The sequence below is a fragment of the Enhydra lutris genome, unplaced genomic scaffold (assembly GCF_002288905.1).
Source record: "Enhydra lutris kenyoni isolate GAN:26980312 unplaced genomic scaffold, ASM228890v2 scaffoldscaffold57, whole genome shotgun sequence".
Taxonomy (NCBI): domain Eukaryota; kingdom Metazoa; phylum Chordata; class Mammalia; order Carnivora; family Mustelidae; genus Enhydra; species Enhydra lutris.
In genome coordinates, this window is record NW_019154141.1 from 10,219,377 (window position 1) to 10,237,278 (window position 17,902).

At 35.9% G+C, this 17,902-nt stretch overlaps 1 protein-coding gene across 4 annotated transcripts in view; it reads left to right on the forward strand.

Annotated features, from left to right (window-relative positions):
• Positions 1-17,902, forward strand: part of LOC111158104 (cell division cycle 27) — a 73,458-nt gene that overhangs the window by 45,154 nt on the left and 10,402 nt on the right. For 2 of the 4 annotated variants that reach the window (XM_022519947.1, XM_022519949.1), the window contains exons 12-16: positions 95-267; positions 3,873-4,025; positions 5,627-5,835; positions 7,952-8,069; positions 17,345-17,473. In XM_022519947.1, the coding sequence (XP_022375655.1) occupies positions 95-267; positions 3,873-4,025; positions 5,627-5,835; positions 7,952-8,069; positions 17,345-17,473 (782 nt within the window). The remainder of the gene's footprint in view (positions 1-94; positions 268-3,872; positions 4,026-5,626; positions 5,836-7,951; positions 8,070-17,344; positions 17,474-17,902) is intronic. The other 2 variants (XM_022519948.1, XM_022519950.1) reach the window with 1 other exon arrangement.

Genomic DNA, 17,902 nt, shown 5'->3' on the forward strand with positions numbered 1-17,902 from the left:
TGGAATTTTTGATTATTTTGTAATTAGCCTTTCTAGAAAACCAAACTGCTTTATTGTGTTTTTCTCCTTTGTTTACTATATTGTTTTCTCCTAGAAGGTTTGATGAGCCTTCTTCGTGAAATGGGGAAAGGCTATTTAGCTTTGTGTTCATACAACTGCAAAGAAGCTATAAATATCTTGAGCCACCTACCTTCTCACCACTACAATACTGGCTGGGTACTGTGCCAAATCGGAAGGGCCTATTTTGAACTTTCAGAGTACATGCAAGTAAGTATAGAAAACTGTTATACATGCTTTTTTAGAGATAATTTAAATTTAATTAAAATGCTTGTGATTGAGACAGCTAGATCTTAAAGGTCAATATTTAGGGGCACCTGAGAAGCTTCATCAGTTAAGCATCTGTCTCTTGATCTCCGCTCAGGTCTTGATCTCAGGGTCATGAGTTCAAGTCCCACGTTGGGCTCCACACTGGATTTGCAGCTGCTTGAAATTAAAAAAAACAAACAAAAACCAAAAGGTCAATATTTATTATGTAATGCCTTTATATTTATTTTCTGAGCATTTTAATATATAAATAGATCATTTTTTTCTTGTGTTAAGGGTTGAGTAATTTAAATTTGAGAATATTGCTTGAGATAGATTTGTAGAGAATCCAATACCTATATTGTGGGTTTTTTTTTTTAAGATTTTATTTATTTTAGAACAAGAAAGCTCAAGTGTAGTGGTTGGGGGGGTGGGGACAGAAGGAGAGGGAGAGAGAGAATCCAAAGCAGACTCTGTGCTGAGCATGGAGCTCTACACAGGGCTCAATCTCAAGACCCTGAGATCAGGGGTACCTAGGTGGCTCAGTCAGTTAGGCGACTGCCTTCAGCTCAGGTCATGATCCCAGGGTCCTGGGATAAAGTCTGGCATCAGGCTCCCTGCTCAGCGAAGAGCCTGCTTCTCCCTCTTCCTCTGCCTGCTGTTCTGCCTACTTGTGCTCTTTCTGTAAAATAAATAAATAACTTTCTTTAAAAAAAAAAAAAAAAAAAAAAAAAGACCCTGAGATCATGGGGCTCCTGGGTGGCTCAGTCATCATTAAGCGTCTGCCTTCGGTTCTGGGTCACGATTCTGGGGTCCTAGGATCGAGCCCCACATCAGGCTCCCTGCTTGGCGGAAAGCCTGCTTCTCCCTCTCTACTGCCCCTGCTTGTGTTCCCTCTTTCACTGTCTTTCTGTCAAATAAATGAATAAAATCTTAAAAAAAAAAAAAAAAAAAAAAAGGCCCTGAGATCATGACCTGAGCCGAAATCAAGAGTTGGATGCTTAACCCACTGAGCCATCCAGGTGCCAACATCCATATACTCCTATGTGAAATATTTGTACCCTACTCAGTTGGATCTGAAAATATATATTACCATGTAATAGGTGTTTATAATAATTTTTCTACTATATGCGAGTTTCCACTGGGATGAATTTTTGGCATTTAGTATGTTTTATAAACTTCAAAAATGCTACGAAGAAAACTGTATATAATGGAGGACATAATGTCCTTCTCAAACCTTTTATCCTTTTAATTTTAATTACATTTGTTGCTTAAGTTATCTGTTTATACCAGAAAAGGAGACGATTATTAACACAAAGCCAAAGAAAATTCTAATTTCCAATTTAAATTTCCTACCCAGTTTACCTTCTGAGCATTTTCTCTCCCCAGCCATAAACTTAAAAAAATTATTTAAAAGTTCAAGAAATCTATATATTATAAAATTTCTCTAAAATAAATTATGAGGTTTATAACAAAGTTGTTTTTTTCCCTATTTACTTTCAGCTCCTCATTTATTCAGTGCATGTTATGTCTTAGATTCTCTTCTAGACTCTGTAATAGAGCTAGACAGATAATTGCTTGCCTTTATAGAGCTTGCATTCTAGTAAGAGAGAGAGATTGTAAGCCAATACATGTATAAGAACAGAATGCAATAGGTCATAGGAAGGAAAAAATGAAGCATGATTAGGGGATTACAGGACAATGATATATGGTGCTATTTACTAAAGTGTGCTCAGAGAAAAGAGGTGACTCCTTCATGAGCCATGCGAAGATCTGGGGGTGAAGTGTTCCTCTAGGTAGAGAATAAATAAAGAAGATACCAATTCATGTATTATTGTATGGTAAAGAAGTATTGGGGTTGCTCAGTTGTTAAGCGGCTGCCTTTGGCTCAGGTTGTGATCCCGGGGTCCTGGGATCAAGCCCCGCATCGGGCTCCCTGCTTGAGGAGAAGCTTGCTTTCCCTCTCCCACTCTCCCTGCTTGTGTTCCCTCTCTCGCTGTGTCTCTCTCTGTCACATAAATAAATAGATCTTTAAAAAAAAAAAAAAAAAGCTGCTGTAGACAGATCAGCCTTATTCATTGCTAGAAGTTCCATATTTGGATAATGAGCCTTTACTGATACATAGGCAAAAGCTGTGTTTGGCAAGCCCCTTTGAAAATTATTTCTAATTTATTATTTCACTAGTACTTTTTTTTTTTTAAAGATCTTTATTTTATTTATTTGACAGAGAGAGATCACAAGTAGACAGAGAGGCAGGTAGAGAGAGAGAGAGAGAGGGAAGCAGGCACCCTGCTGAGCAGAGAGCCCGATGTGGGACTCGATCCCAGGACCCTGAGATCATGACCTGAGCCGAAGGCAGCGGCTTAATCCACTGAGCCACCCAGGTGCCCCTTATTTCACTAGTACTTTAAAATACATAATTTTTATTATTTACCTCTAATTATAGAGCAGCATCCCAGATATTTAACTAAACAGAAGCCTTTGTTTCAGCTTAATTTCATGAGTTTTTTTTTTTTCCGTCTATCCACAATCACTTTTCAGAGGAAACAATAGATCCTGAATAATTTGAAACCAAAAGATTTCCAAAACCTATATTTGCCTTGTAGTTAGGTCTGTCTTCTTATAACCAGTGCCTATTGGAAAAACTTACCTGTAACTTTTAAGGGATTTCAGGGAAGTTATAAATCATTAAGCTAATCCTAGATAGTATATGGCCATTTCTTGGGAGTTCCTGGTTTTATAAATGCTGTTTCTGTATTTTCTGCCATCTTCATTTCATTAAGAACAGTCACAATATTTTTTTTTTTTTCTAAACTAAACTTGACTTTAGAATTCTGAACTTTTGAATGATAAACTAGGGAACTACTAGTTGGTTTCATATAACCCAAAGCCTCAAACTTCAAGGTGAGAGAAACTGTTCTGGGAGCTGTGAGTGTGGGGAGGAAAAAAGTAGCTGAGGAGGGACCCTAAAGTCAGTTTAGTGCTGCAGAGGAAAAGGGAATCACTAGCCTGGAGCTGCAGTCCCCCTGCAGGTATGACATTGGTGGGTATGCTCAGTGCTCAACATGCCATAACATTGGTGGCCAACTGAACCTTATTTCCCCTAAAGTTTTTAACTCAACCTCTTAATAAAAGTCAGGGCACAAGTAGTTTTATGTTACAGAAATCATTATTCTCTCCCTTTTCCTGAGAGTGTTATTCTATAAAGCCATTATTAAAACTTGAAAATGTGTTTTTTGAGAATAAAATAATTGACTTGTCCTTTATGAATTATAACTTTGTATAGATTTCTCCTCTGTCATTTTGGTGGAAATGTAGGTTTTCTTTTCACAGTTAATGTACTTATCATGAGTTGTGTATACCTAGGTTAAGTGTGAATATGATTACATCAATATTTGACCTATTGTGGAACATTGTTCATTGCGACCCTGCGTTGTTACTAATTCACATAAACACTATAAAGCAAAGCAGCATTTAGTTCCTATGAGAATAGTGCCCAGTGCTCTCCCTGTATATATGTAAATTGTGTCAACTTATTTTCCCATTAACTAGTTTTTTTTTTATTTCAGGCTGAAAGAATATTCTCAGAGGTTAGAAGGATTGAGAATTACAGAGTTGAAGGCATGGAGATCTACTCTACAACACTTTGGCATCTTCAAAAGGATGTTGCTCTTTCAGTTCTTTCAAAAGACTTAACCGACATGGATAAAAATTCACCAGAGGTATGATAACTGAAACACTTCCCTTACGCAGTTGTCTTCCAATCACCCCAGCCAAGTGGGAATGAAGCAGATAATTCAAACATCATTTAGCATCATCCACACTTACTTTTGCACCCTTCTGTACAGGCAGAGAGGGACTCAGAGAAGAGAAACTCCTAGAACATGTGGTACAGATTCATAAGCATATATTAAAATAAATTCAAGATTAATCAAGGTTTGGCTATATTAAAACTGCTGTTGGGGCATCTGGGTGGTGTGGTCGGTTCGGCATCCAACTCTTGGTTTCAGCTCAGGTTTGATCCCAAGGTCATGAGATCGAGCCCTGCGTCAGGCTCTGCACTCAGTGCAGAGTCCGCCTGGGTTTCTCTCCCCTCTCCTTCTGCCTCTACCCACTGCGTGTGCTTGCATGCACGCACTGTCTCTCTCTCACTGAAATAAAGAAATCTTCAAAAAAAAAATTGCTGTTGTCAGCAGCATTAGTGTTCATTAACCAGAAATAAATGTAAATTGGAAAAAGTGCTAATTTTGAATTAAAATAAAATAGTGGTTTTTTATTGTCATTGTAAGATATAGGCACAATTCATTTATTTATATGCTCCAGTCCTATAAGAATTATATTTCATTGCATCTCAAGAATAGTTAGTGGTTACCTTTATAACATATCTAATCTTAGAATTAAATTAAAAATAGTTAATTCTCACTATTCTTAGTAGTTATGATCAGTAGTTTCTGTAAACACTGAATTAACAAAGACTGGATCATTGCTCCTGGGGGAAATAGACACACACACACACACACACACACACACACACACACACACACACACACCTCTCACAGATTATAATCTTAAATCCTAAAAAGCAACACATTCTGGTAGATTTTACTATCTTTATTGTATATAAAAGAGAACACAAAGTTCAGAAGTGTTAAGGTGATTTGCCTGAGGCCACCCTATGACAGGTGCCAAATTTAGGGTTCAGTCTCTGTCCAGCTGGCCGCAGAGCCAGAGCGTCTTGCCCTCCCCTGCCCTGCACTGCCCCCTACACTCTATACTCTGGTCGGCTCTATATGAGACATGAAGGAGGTATAGAATCGCCTTTCTTGACCTCAACTGAGAGTGTGCCTGGTGGACAACCCATATGTTGGGTGACCACTAAAGCACTCCCAAGTGTAGAGTTTGGTTTTACAAATCCTATAAATTTTTACGAGTAGACAAATTCACCAATATGAAATCATGAACAATGAGGATCAACTGTATCTATTAAAACTTTAGGGGGTGCCTGAGTGGCACAGTCAGTTGAACGTCTAACTCTTGGTTTCAGCTCAGGTCCTGATCTCGGGGCTCCCCCTCTAGGCTCCAGGCTCAGTGCTAAGTCTGCTCCAGATTCCCTCTCCCTCTGCCCCTTCCTCATGTTCTCATGTGCTCACGCTCCCTTTCTCTCTCTCTCAAATGAATTTAAAAAAAAAAATAACTTCAGTTTTTGTTTTTCTGTTCTCAGTGAGGTCTAAGTCTTGATTTTAGTCGTAAATTTGGTTTTGTTAGAAAAATTGAAACAAAATTTTAATTATATATTTGTATTTTGTTTCCATCTTTTTTTAAGGCCTGGTGTGCTGCCGGAAACTGTTTCAGTTTGCAACGGGAACATGATATTGCAATTAAATTCTTCCAGAGAGCTATCCAGGTTGATCCAAATTATGCTTATGCCTATACTCTATTAGGGCATGAGTTTGTATTAACTGAAGAATTAGACAAAGCATTAGCTTGTTTTCGAAATGCTATCAGGGTCAATCCGCGACATTATAACGCATGGTAAGTGCTAATGAAGTGCAAAGACAATGTCTTACTGATGGGGCTGGTACTCAGGAAGTTTTCTTGTTAGACATCTCTTTATTGTCATGAATCTGGTTACCAGTACTTCAGAATAGTACGCACTGGTTGATAAGTTGCAACCCCAATTTTTTTTTTACGTGAAATGTATATCTTTTACAAACTCTTAACTAATGATCAAATACTAGATCCTTTTCTCCTGCCAAACTTTTGAAATAATTAATTTTGTTATTTGATTTGTTTCTTTTTCTTAGAACACTGAAACAGTGATTCGGATAGAACATGGTTTGGAAAGTGGAGGGGACTAGTATAATCACCTGTTGGCTGGTAGAAGATACACATTGAGAACTGTCCACTAGTTGTTGCTCTTTTACAGTGTTCTGGCTTATTAAATATTGGTCTAGTTCATTAGCTTTATTTAGAACTCAGTTCTCCAGTTTATTAAGTAATGTCTCTATTGAGGAAGTTACCTGGCTCTTACATAGTTCACAAACGAAGAAGGCACTAAAAAGTTTATTCTTACTTCTGCCTCAACACTGTATCCACTGCTGACATTTTATTGTATTTTTCTTGACTGAATAGTTTTACCTATCAAGAAGTGTAATTCTGACATCATAACTCTGCCACAGTCTTTATGTTGGTTATGGTGGGGTTGTTTTTTTTTTTTAATCTTTTGAGGTAATCATTATAGCAGTTGAATTTTTATTCTGTCACTAAATCTGAATCACTATATTATTAAAACATATTTTTTGATCTGTGTATATACATTTTTAATGAATTATATCTCATTTCTAAGTAGTTACATTATCTAAAAGATGGCCTGACAAGTAAGTGCTAGCTTCTGCTGACATAGTCAACAGTCAAGCTTACTGATACTGCTGCCTTCTCTTCACATAAAGTACTTCGTAATATTTTAAGAACTCAGTTCTCAATAGGGACTTGTGTTTTTTAAATGTTTGGGTATGTCCTATAGTATAATAGTTGCATTCTTAAAAAAAAAAACCTTACTATATCAAAAATTGTTGTAAAAATAATTACTTCAATTAGGAAAAAGAAAAGATTCAGATTGGCAGGCTTTTACAGGAAGAATTTAAATGTTGAGATATTTAGGTAACTTTAAGTACCTAACTAAACACTAAGTTAATTTATTTTATTATTCCAACTCCAGTGTAAATAGTCTTTCTTTTGTTGTTCCACCATCGCCATTATTAGCACAGAATTTTTTATACCTTTTCTTCACCCCAAATATAAGAAGATATATTGTACTTTCTTCTTACTCATTCATTTGGTGTTTATTCCCCCTTGTCATTACCTAGTTATAGCCAAGAGAGGTCTCCTTAATATAAATCAGTCACATTATGTTCATTTGATGTTTTGAAAATTCAAAAGAAATACCTGTATATTCAGTTAATATGCTATTACATAGCCTTTAAAATTTATAATTTTTAAGTCCATAGGGAGTATGTTTTGATATAGTGAAGACAAGGGAAGCAGAACATGACACCATGCATATGTAATTATAATGATATATATGCATTTACACCAGTAATATGGAAATAGCATTGTTAAGAGTTTAGGGTTTAGAATCCTTATTAGCTGTATAACTTTGGGCATGTTATTTAACCTCTCTAAATTCATTTCCCTTGTTTGAAATGTGAGAGATAACAATATGTATCTCCTTGTTTCCTTCTAGGATTAAATGAGATAATTCACATAAAGAGTTTAGCAAAGTTATTGGCACACACATAATTAGCTACTCAGTAAAAATGAGCTGTTAAATCTAGATTGTAATGATAGATTTAAGGATGTAGTTTCTTTTTTCCCCATTGTCAAAGTTCTATTTGATTGATTTGATTTATTGTTTTTACTTATAAAAATGATTTGTCTAAAATGCTTTGATGAAAAAAAATTTTTTTAATAAAATGCTTTGATGATTTTTTTTATCATGATTGATAGTTTTTGCCTTCTCTGAGGCCACCAGTATTTCTCTTTAGTTTATTAAAATGCCAGATTCCATAACATACCCTTTTATTAGTTGAACTAAATTACCAGCCAAAAGTTCATATCCCTAAAATTATACTTTATTTTATACTTTCAGGTATGGTTTAGGAATGATTTATTACAAGCAAGAAAAATTCAGCCTTGCAGAAATGCATTTCCAGAAAGCACTTGATATCAACCCTCAAAGTTCAGTTTTACTTTGCCACATTGGAGTAGTAAGTAGTTTTCTAAATATTTTTCAGTGAATCTCCCTTTCAAAATGTGTTTGTTACTGATTTAATTGCTATGGTGAAAATTAGGGCTTTTTGTCTGTTTATTTGTTTATATTAGAAAAATATCATGGATTATTTTATAGCCAAAAATATCACCTTTTCCCTTGGCATAAAGAGAAATCACTGGAGTACCCTCATTTATTGGGCAAGTCCATTTCTCTGAGCTTTCATTTTATAAATGACAAGTAATACCATCTTATCTAATAGGTCTGTTGTAGGACTCACATGAGATACTTCATATTTCGAAAGCACTTTTTTCCATGTTAATATTTAGCTCCTAAATTCAGTAATTATTATTTCAAGACAAATGCTTCCCTGTGTTTTAGCTGCTGAGTGATATAGGTATGTCAAAAACTAATTAAAATTCTCTTTTTATTTTATTTTTTATTTAAATTCAAGTAATTAACATATAGTGTATTATTAGCTTCAGAGGTAGAGTTCAGTGATTCATCAGTCTCATATGATACCTAGTGCTCATTGTATCATATTCCCTCCTTAATGTACATCACCCAGTTACACCATCCCCTGAAACCCCTCTCCTCCAGCTACACTCAGTTTGTTTCCTATGATTAAGAGTCTCTTTGGTTTGTCTCCCTCTGTGACTCCCTCATCTTATTTTATTTTTTCCCTTCCTTCCCCTATGATACTCTGTTTTGTTTCTTAAATTCCACACATCAGTGAGATCATATGATAATTATCTTTCTCTGATTAGCTTATTTCACTTAGCATAATACCCAAGTTCCATCCATGTCATTGCAAATGGCAAGACTTCACTTTTTTGGTGCCTGAGTATAGTATATTCCATTGATCTGTCTATGGACATCTGGCCTCTTTCCATAGTTCAGCTTGTGGACATTGCTGGTATAAACACTGGGGTGCAGATGCCCCTTCAGGCCACTGCATTTTTTATCCTTGGGGTACTACTGCAATTGCTGGGTCATAGGGTAGCTCTATTTTCAACTTTTTGAGGAACCTCCATACTGCCTTCCAGAGTGGCGGCACCAACCTACATTCCCATCAACAGTGTAAGGGGTTTCCCCTTTCTCCACATCCTTGCCAACATCTGTTATTTCCTGACTTGATTAATTTTAACCATTCTAACCAGTGTGAGGTGGTATCTCATTGTGGTTTTGATTTGTATTTCCCCGATGCCAAGTGATGTTGAGCATTTTTTCATGTGTCTGTTGGCCATTTGGATGTCTTCTTTGCCAAAATGTCTATTCATGTCTTCTGCCCATTTCTTGATTGGATTATTTGTTCTTTGGGTATTGAGTTTAATAAGTTCTTTATAGATTTTGGATACTAGCCCTTTATCTGATATGTCATTTGCACATATCTTCTCCCATTCTGTCTGTTGTCTTTTGGTTTTGTTGACTGTTTCCTTTGCTGTGCCAAAGCTTTTTATCTTGATGAACTCCCAGTAGTTGATTTTTGCCTTTGTTTCCCTTGACTTTTGAGATGTGTCTACCAAGAAGTTACTGGGGCCAAGGTCTAAGAAGTTGCCGCCTATGTTCTCCTCTAGGATTTTGATGGATTCCTGTCCTCACATGTAGGTTTTTCATCCATTTTGAGTCTATTTTTATATGATATAAGGAAATGGTCCAGTTTCATTGTTATGCATGTAGCTGTCTAGTTTTCCCAACACCATTTGTTGAAGAGACTATCTTTTTTCCGTTGGATATTCTTTCTTGCTTTGTCAAAGATCAGTTGACCATAGAGTTGAGGGTCCATTTCTGGGTTCTCTGTTCTGTTCCATTGATCTATGTGTCTGTTTTTGTGCCAGTACCATACCGTCTTGATGTTTACAACTTTGTAGCAGAGCTTAATGTCCAGAATTGTGATGCCACCAGCTTTGGTTTTCTTTTTCAACATTCCTTTGGCTATTTGAGGTCTTTTTTGGTTCCATACAAATTTTAGCATTTTTTGTTCTAGCTCCGTGAAAAAAGTTGGTGGTATTTTGATAGGGATTGCATTAAATGTAAAGATTGCTCTAGGTAGCATATACACTTTAACAATATTTGTTCTTCTAATCCATGAGCATGGAACATTTTTCCATTTCTTTGTGTCTTCCTCAATTTCTTTCATGAGTGTTCTGTAGTTTTCTGAGTACAGATCCTATGCCTTCTTGGTTAGGTTTATTCCTATGTATCTTATGGTTTTGGGTGCAGTTGTAAATGGGATTGACTCCTTAATTTCTCTTTCTTCTGCCTCATTGTTAGTATATAGAAATGCAACTGATTTCTCTGCATTGATTTTATATCCTGCCACTGTGCTGAATCCCTGAATGAGTTCTAACGATTTTGGGGTGGATGGAGTCTTTTGGGTTTTCCACATGTCGTCTTTGAAGAGTGAGAGTTTGGCTTCTTCTTTGCTGATTTGGATGCCTTTTATTTCTTTTTGATTTCTTCTGATTATTTATTACTTTGATACCTTTGATTTCTTTTATTTCTTCTGATTACTGAGGCTAGGACTTCTAGTACTATGTTGAACAACAGTGGTGAGAGTGGACATCCCTGTCATGTTCTTGACCTTAGGGGGAAAGCTTTCAATTTTTCCCCATTGATGGGCTTTTCATAGATGGCTTTTATGATTTTTTGAGGTTGTTTCCTCTCTCCCTACACTGTGAAGAGTTTTAATCAAGAAAGGATGCTGTACTTTGTCAGATGGCTTTTCTGATTCTGTTGGGAGGATTATATGGTTCTTGTCCTTTCTTTTATTTATGTAGTATATCACATTGATTGATTTGTGGATGTTGAACCACCCTTGCAGCCCAGGAATAAATCCCACGTGGTCATGGTGAATAATCCTTTTAATGTACTGTTGGAAACCTTTGGCTAGTATCTAGGTGAGAATTTTTTCATCCATGTTCATCAGGGATATTGGTCTGTAATTGTTTAGTGGAGTCTTTGACTTTGGGATTGAGGTAATGCTGGTCTCACAGGAAGAGTTTGGAAGTTTTCCTTCCATTTCTATTTTATTTTTTCCTTTCTTTTTTTAATTGAAGTGTAGTTGATACACAGTGTAACAATATTATATTAGTTTCAGGTGTACAACACAGTGATTCAGTAGTTCTGTACATTATTCGGTCCATTTCTTTTTTTGAAACAGCTTCAGAAGAATAAACATTACATCTTTAAATGTTTGGTAGAATTCCCCTGGGAAGCTGTCAGGCTCTGGACTCTTGTTTGTTGGGAGATTTTTCATAATTGCTTCAATTTCCTTGCTCGTTATGGGTCTGTTCAGGTTTTCTGTTTTTGCCTGGTTCAACTTTGGCAGTTTATACAACTCTAGGAATACATCCACTTCTTCCAGATTGCCTAATTTGTTGGCATATAGTTGCTCATAATATATTCTTATAATTGTCTGTATTTCTTTAGTGTTCGTTATGATCTCTCCTCTTTCATTCATGATTTTATTTATTTGGGTCCTTTCTCTTTTTGATAAGTCTGGCCAGGGGGTTATCAATTTCATTAATTCTTCTGAAGAACCATTTTCTAGTTTATCTATTGATCTGATCTATTGTTCTTTTGTTTTCTATTTCATTGATTTCTGCTCTAATCTTTATTATTTCTGTTCTGCTGGGTTTAGACTTTATTTGCTGTTCTCTCTCCACCTCCTTTAGGTGTAAGGTTAGGTTGTGTATGTGAGACCTTTCTTGTTTCTTGAGAAAGCCTTGTATTGCTATATACTTACCTCTTAGGACTGCCTTGACTGCATTGCAAAAGTTTTGGACAGTTGTGTTTTCATTTTCATTTGTTTCCATGAATATTTTTAATTCTTCTTTAATTTCCTGGTTGACCCATTCATTCCTTAGTAGAATGCTCTCTAACCTCCAAATATTTGAGTTCCTTCCAAATTTCCACTTGTGGTTGAGTTCAACTTTCAAAGCATTGTGGTCTGAAAATATGCAGGGAATGATCCCAGTCTTTTAGTTCTGGTTGAGACCTGATTTGTGACCCAGTATGTGATCTGTTCTGGAGAATGTTCCACGTGTATTCAAGAAGACTGTGTATTCTTTTAGTTTAAGATGGAATGTTCTGAATATATCCGTGAAGTCCATCTGGTCCAGTGTGTCATTCAAAGGCCTTGTTTCCTTACTGATCTTCTGCTTAGATAATCTGTCCATTGCAGTGAGTGGGGTGTTAAAGTCTTCTATTATTGTATTGTAATCTGTGGTTTGTTTTTTTTTTGTTGTTATTTATTGGTTTATGTAATTGGCTCCTCCCATGTTAGGGGCATAAATACTTATAATTGTTAGATCTTGTTGGATTGACCCTTTAATTATGATATAGTGTCCTTCCTCATCTCTTATTACAGTCTTTGGTTTAAAATCTAATTTGTCTGATATGAGGATTGCTACCCCAGCTTTCTTTTGATGTCCATTAACATGATAAATGATTTTCTGCCCCCTCACTTTCAATCTAGAGGTATCTGTGGGTCTAAAATGAGTCTCTTGCAGACAGCGTATGGATAGGTCTTGCTTTTTTATCCAATCTGATACCCTGTGTCTTTTGATGGGGTATTTAGCCCATTTACATTTTGAGTAACTATTGAAAGATATGAACTTAGTGCCATTGTATTACCTGTAAAGTCACTGTTTCTATAGATTGTCTCTATTCCTTTCTGGCCTATGTTACTTTAGATCCCTTTTGATATTTCTTGTAGGGCTGGTTTGGTGGTCACAAATTCTTTTAGCTTCTGTTTGTCCTGAAAGCATTTTATCACTCCTTCTATTTTGAAAGACATCCTAGCTGGATAAAGTATTTTTGGCTGCATATTTCCTCATTTAGCACCCTGAATATATCATAGCAGTCTTTTCAGACTTATCCAGGTCTCTCTGGATAAGTCTGCTGCCAGCCTCATGTTTCTACCCTTGTAGGTTATGGACCTCTTTTCCTGAGCTGCTTTCAGGATTTTCTCTTTTGTCTCAGATTTGCAAAGTTCACTATTATATGTCGAGGTGTTGACCTATTTTTATTGATTTTGAGGGGTTTCTCTGTGCCTCCTGGACTTGAATAGCTGCTTCCTTCCCCAGATTAGGGAAGTTATCAGCTATAATTTGCTTCAGTATACCGTCTGCTCTCCCTCTCTCTTCTTTGTCTGGGATCCCAGTTATTCTAATATTGTTTTGCTTTATGGTATCACTTATCTGTTGATTTTCCCCTCATGATCCAGTGGTTGTTTATCTCTTTTTCTCAGCTTCTTTATTATCCATTAATTCTCTCTTCTGCATCCTTTATCCTAGCAGTTAGAGCCTCCGTTTTTTATTGCATCTCATTAATAGCCTTCTTCATTTCGACTTCATTAGATTTTAGTTCTTTTATTTCTCCAGATTCTCTAGTGTCTTCTATGCTTTTTTAAAGTCTAGCTAGTATCTTCATAATTGTTATTCTGAGCTCTAGTTCTAGCATCTTTCTTATATCCCTACTGGTTAGGTCCCTGGCAGTCAGTACTGCCTCTTGTTCTTTCTTAGGGTGAGTTTTTCTGTCTTTCATTCTTGCAGAAAATGGTCACTTTTCTATTTGTAGAATTGTAGCAGTTCTTTTCTTAGCTCTTCAGCTGAGTTGTAGGTGTTTAAAATTATTTGATAGCTATCCAGCTAATTTCCTGGGGCCAGACAAAACTAAGGTCTCCTACTCCTCTGCTGTCTTGGACTCTCTCCCAGAACTAATTAAAATTCTTAAAAGGTGATGTGGATCACCATTTTGCTTTTTAAAGAAACTGAGTTTTTTACATGTAAAATAAAAGTTATCAATTCAAATCTTAGTACATTTTGTAAAAACAAAAGGTAATGTTGTAATAAAACAGCAGTAGCTTTGTTAGGCAACATACTATTTATTTACTCTGTGCAATAAAATACTTTGTTCATACTAGACTTATTCAACATGACTAACAGTCTCTGTGGACATTTCATGAATCTTCATGAGTCTCCCATAGACTTTACTGTTGAGGTGGGGAGACATTTACAGTCATAATGTGCCATGAAAACTTGAAAACATTACTTCTAGTAGGAGATAATGTTCATATTATTTGAATTGCTTTTAGATACTAAACAACTGAGTTACAAGAACTGAAAGTGGAAAGCATTCTAAAAGCCCATGAACACTGTTGTTCACACCCTTCTTCAGAACACACTAAACTTTAAACTTGTTTGACACATTTCTTTTCATACACAGCAAACAACTGCATGCAATAAAAGCCTGACAGGTAATGCTGCTGTGTAACTACAACTATTTCTGAAAAAAACACAGGATATATACTCAAACCTGTCCAGTTCCATAATCTGTATCGCATAGATCACTTAATCACACACATAGCTATATACATATGTACGCAAGAATGTAGTAGGATGACAGTGAAGTCTAGTCACAGTAATTTACAGGCTCAGTATATGTTTTACACTTGAAGGAAAATTTCAGTATTTTAGAATCATTTAGTAGGTGTTATGTATACTACACTTTATGAAATCTGAAAGATAATGAAATAAATTTTTTCCAACAATTTGATAATAAAACAGACACTATTTCCCCAAATACTTGTCCTGTCTGTCTATATGATCTGTTTGATCTTAGAACCACTAATCATAAAGACTGACTGAGTGGAGTAACTAGACAAATGATGAGGGCAAAGAAGATTACCAATTTGATTAACTCAACACAGATTTTGCATAAATTAACAGATCAGGAGTTGCAACTCAGTCATTTAAAAAACTCCATTACCGGTTATTTTGGTGCTGTAGGTAGAGTAGCACGTGGTAAAAAAAATATGAAGTATTGTCTCATCAGGTAACACTTAATGGAAAGGTGCAGTATCTGGTGGAATGGAAAAGCGCAACTGCGTCCTGACTGTTGGACTAAACATTAACGTTCACTGCACTCTCATTTTCTTTTGTTCTCTCTCTTTTTTTTTAAGATTTTATTTATTTGAGAGAGAGAGCGCGCACACACATGAGTGGTAGAGAGGGACAGAGGGAGAGGGAGGATACTCCCCACTGAACAGTGAGCCCAAGAACGTGGGGCTTGATCCCAGGACCCTGAGGTCATGACCTGAGCTGAAGGCACATGCTTAACTTACCAAGCCACCCAGGCATCGATGCCCATTTTTTTTAAAGATTTTATTTATTTGAAAGTGAGAGAGAGTGCACTCTCATTTTCTGTATACACAGTTCAAAGCTCTAAAGGAGTTTGGCTCTTACTTTTTTTTTAAGAAAGGAAAAGTTAAAAAAAAGTCAAAAGGAGATGATAACTAGCCCTAATACGTCCCTGTCAATATTATGAATATTGTCATAAAAAGCTGTTTTTTAAAAATCAGAACAGAAACTTAATTTTTTTAATCTTAAGATGTATATAGACTATTTCTAGGATAGGATATTAAAAATGATCCAAATCCATGCATGGTGTAAGATCATTTTTCTAATTGGGTTGAGTCACTTGAGTCAGTGTTAGGATCACCATTTTTAAAATTTTTATTCTTTTAAGTGTTTGATAATAAGTTGTACCTCAATCGGAGAAGAAGTATGTTTGCTTTTTGAAATCTCATTTATTAGTTTCTCTGTAAACACGGTACCAGTAGTTCTTGTTCTTGCCTCTTACCCATGTCTTCCCTCTCTCCCTCCCCTACCCTTCACTTTCTCTCAGCGAGCTTGTGGGACTGGGCATACAGTGAGGAAATTATGTGAGTTGGGAATTTCACTGTTCATTTTGGGAGAAGAATTATAGTTCTTTATAACATTTTCTAATTGCCATGGTAACTTTTTTCATAGTTAGTTACTATGCAAAATATATCAACAAAGAATTTTTCTCATCACTTAAGCAAATCAAACTTAAGTACCATTTGATACACTTTAGTGAAGTTGGACATCTTTAAAGTAGGCTTTCTTTTAAAGTTATTGTGGAATAGACAGTTTAAAAATTTTGTGTGGTTCGTTTGAAGTTGTTTTCAAGTAATAGAATATGCTTTTCTCTGTTAGAGAACTAATGTTTAGGATTTCAATCTGGTGGGCAGAATATTTGGCCACATGTAGCAATAACCTTCTACAAAGATCTCATCGTGTAGATGAATTTAGCAACCAGACTTTGGGAGTACCTACTCTCACATTCTTGTTACAGTGAATGGTATTTGTTCAGTTTCCACGGCTACATCCATGCACTTACACTTTCTTTTTAACATACAGTTTGTCCAAGGAAGAGCATGGCATAGCATGAGTATATGCAAATGAATGAATAGTGATGTTGGGATTGTGTGGGGTTTTTTTTGTTTGTTTTTTTTTTTAATATATTTATTTATTTGACAGCAGGAGGGATTACAATTAGGAAGAGAGGCAGACAGAGAGAGGAGGAAAGGAAGCCCGATATGGGGCTCGATCCCAGGACCCTGAGATCATGACCCGAGCTGAAGGCAGAGGCTTAACCCACTGAGCCACCCAGGTGCCCTGTGTGGGGTTTTTTAATGTTGTTTAAAATATTTGCTTCCCTGTATTCCAGATCAATGATTTTCAAATTTGTAAAGCAGAGGAATTATTTTTAAAATAAATTCCTAAAATAAGTAGAGATATAATTGTTCTGAGTGAAGCAGTGCTGGTGGTAAGGGTTTAGAGCCAAATCCTCTAGTGTTTCTTTGAACATAGTTTTGAAAAGCCTAATATTTAATAAACATATTGAAATGTAAGTATTCTCTAACTAAATAGTACAGATTTTCTTGTGAGGGAAAAATCAAGGTTTTTCTTGTCTTTTAGACTTAAAGGTACTAAATATCTGCCCTAAAGATAAAATAATCACCGTGGATTATTGTTTGGGTTACATAATGGTGGATTGGGTGCCAGAGGACCGAGGTTCTGATCCCAGAGCAAGTTATTTAACATGATGTCCATATTCTCACCTGGAAAGTTAAGCAGTTGAATTAGAATTAGAAGAGATTTTAGAGATAATCTGTTAATAGTCTGGTAATCAACTATTAAGTCCTCTTAACTCTTAGAAAACCCTCTCACACCATACAACTTCAGTAGATTTAGTATCTTTTTTTTTTTGAGTAATCTGTATGTCCAAGTGTTACTCAGACTCATGATCCCGAGATCAAGAGTTGTACGCTCTACCAATTGAGCCAGCCAGATGTCTCAGTAGTCTTATTATCTTCATGTTGATTTGAGTCACAGTATATGGTTCTTCCCTTTCTTCATAAATGTCAAAAGGAAACATTAATATGATGTTTATTTCTTATAGGTTCAGCATGCACTGAAAAAATCCGAGAAGGCTTTGGATACCCTAAACAAAGCCATTGTCATTGATCCCAAGAACCCTCTATGCAAATTTCACAGAGCCTCAGTTTTATTTGCAAATGAAAAATATAAGGTAAGATATATATCTTAATGGTTTTCCACATTTTACTGCTTAAGTTTTGCCCCTTCTTTTAATAGACCAAAAGTTATTTATACTTTTCATCTCTAATAGTTTATTTTTGCCATTTTCAGAAGCTGTTCATTTTCTTTTGTGATTTTATTTCTTTATGAAATACTGATAGGTAGGATGGATTGTATGGATATTTAGGAATATGTGTTATCCCTCGTAAGAATTCCATATATAGAAAGACAGTTTTTCCATCAGGGAGTTATCTTGAAGGGAAGACCTAAACCATTCTCTTAGGACCAAAATATCTGAGCAAGTGGCAAATGAATGTGTGTGCATTCATTATTCAGCAGATATTTACTGAGTACCTGTTACATGTCAGTGACTAGGAGTATAGTGGCAAGCAAAGCAATCACATTTCCTGCGTTTGAAGAA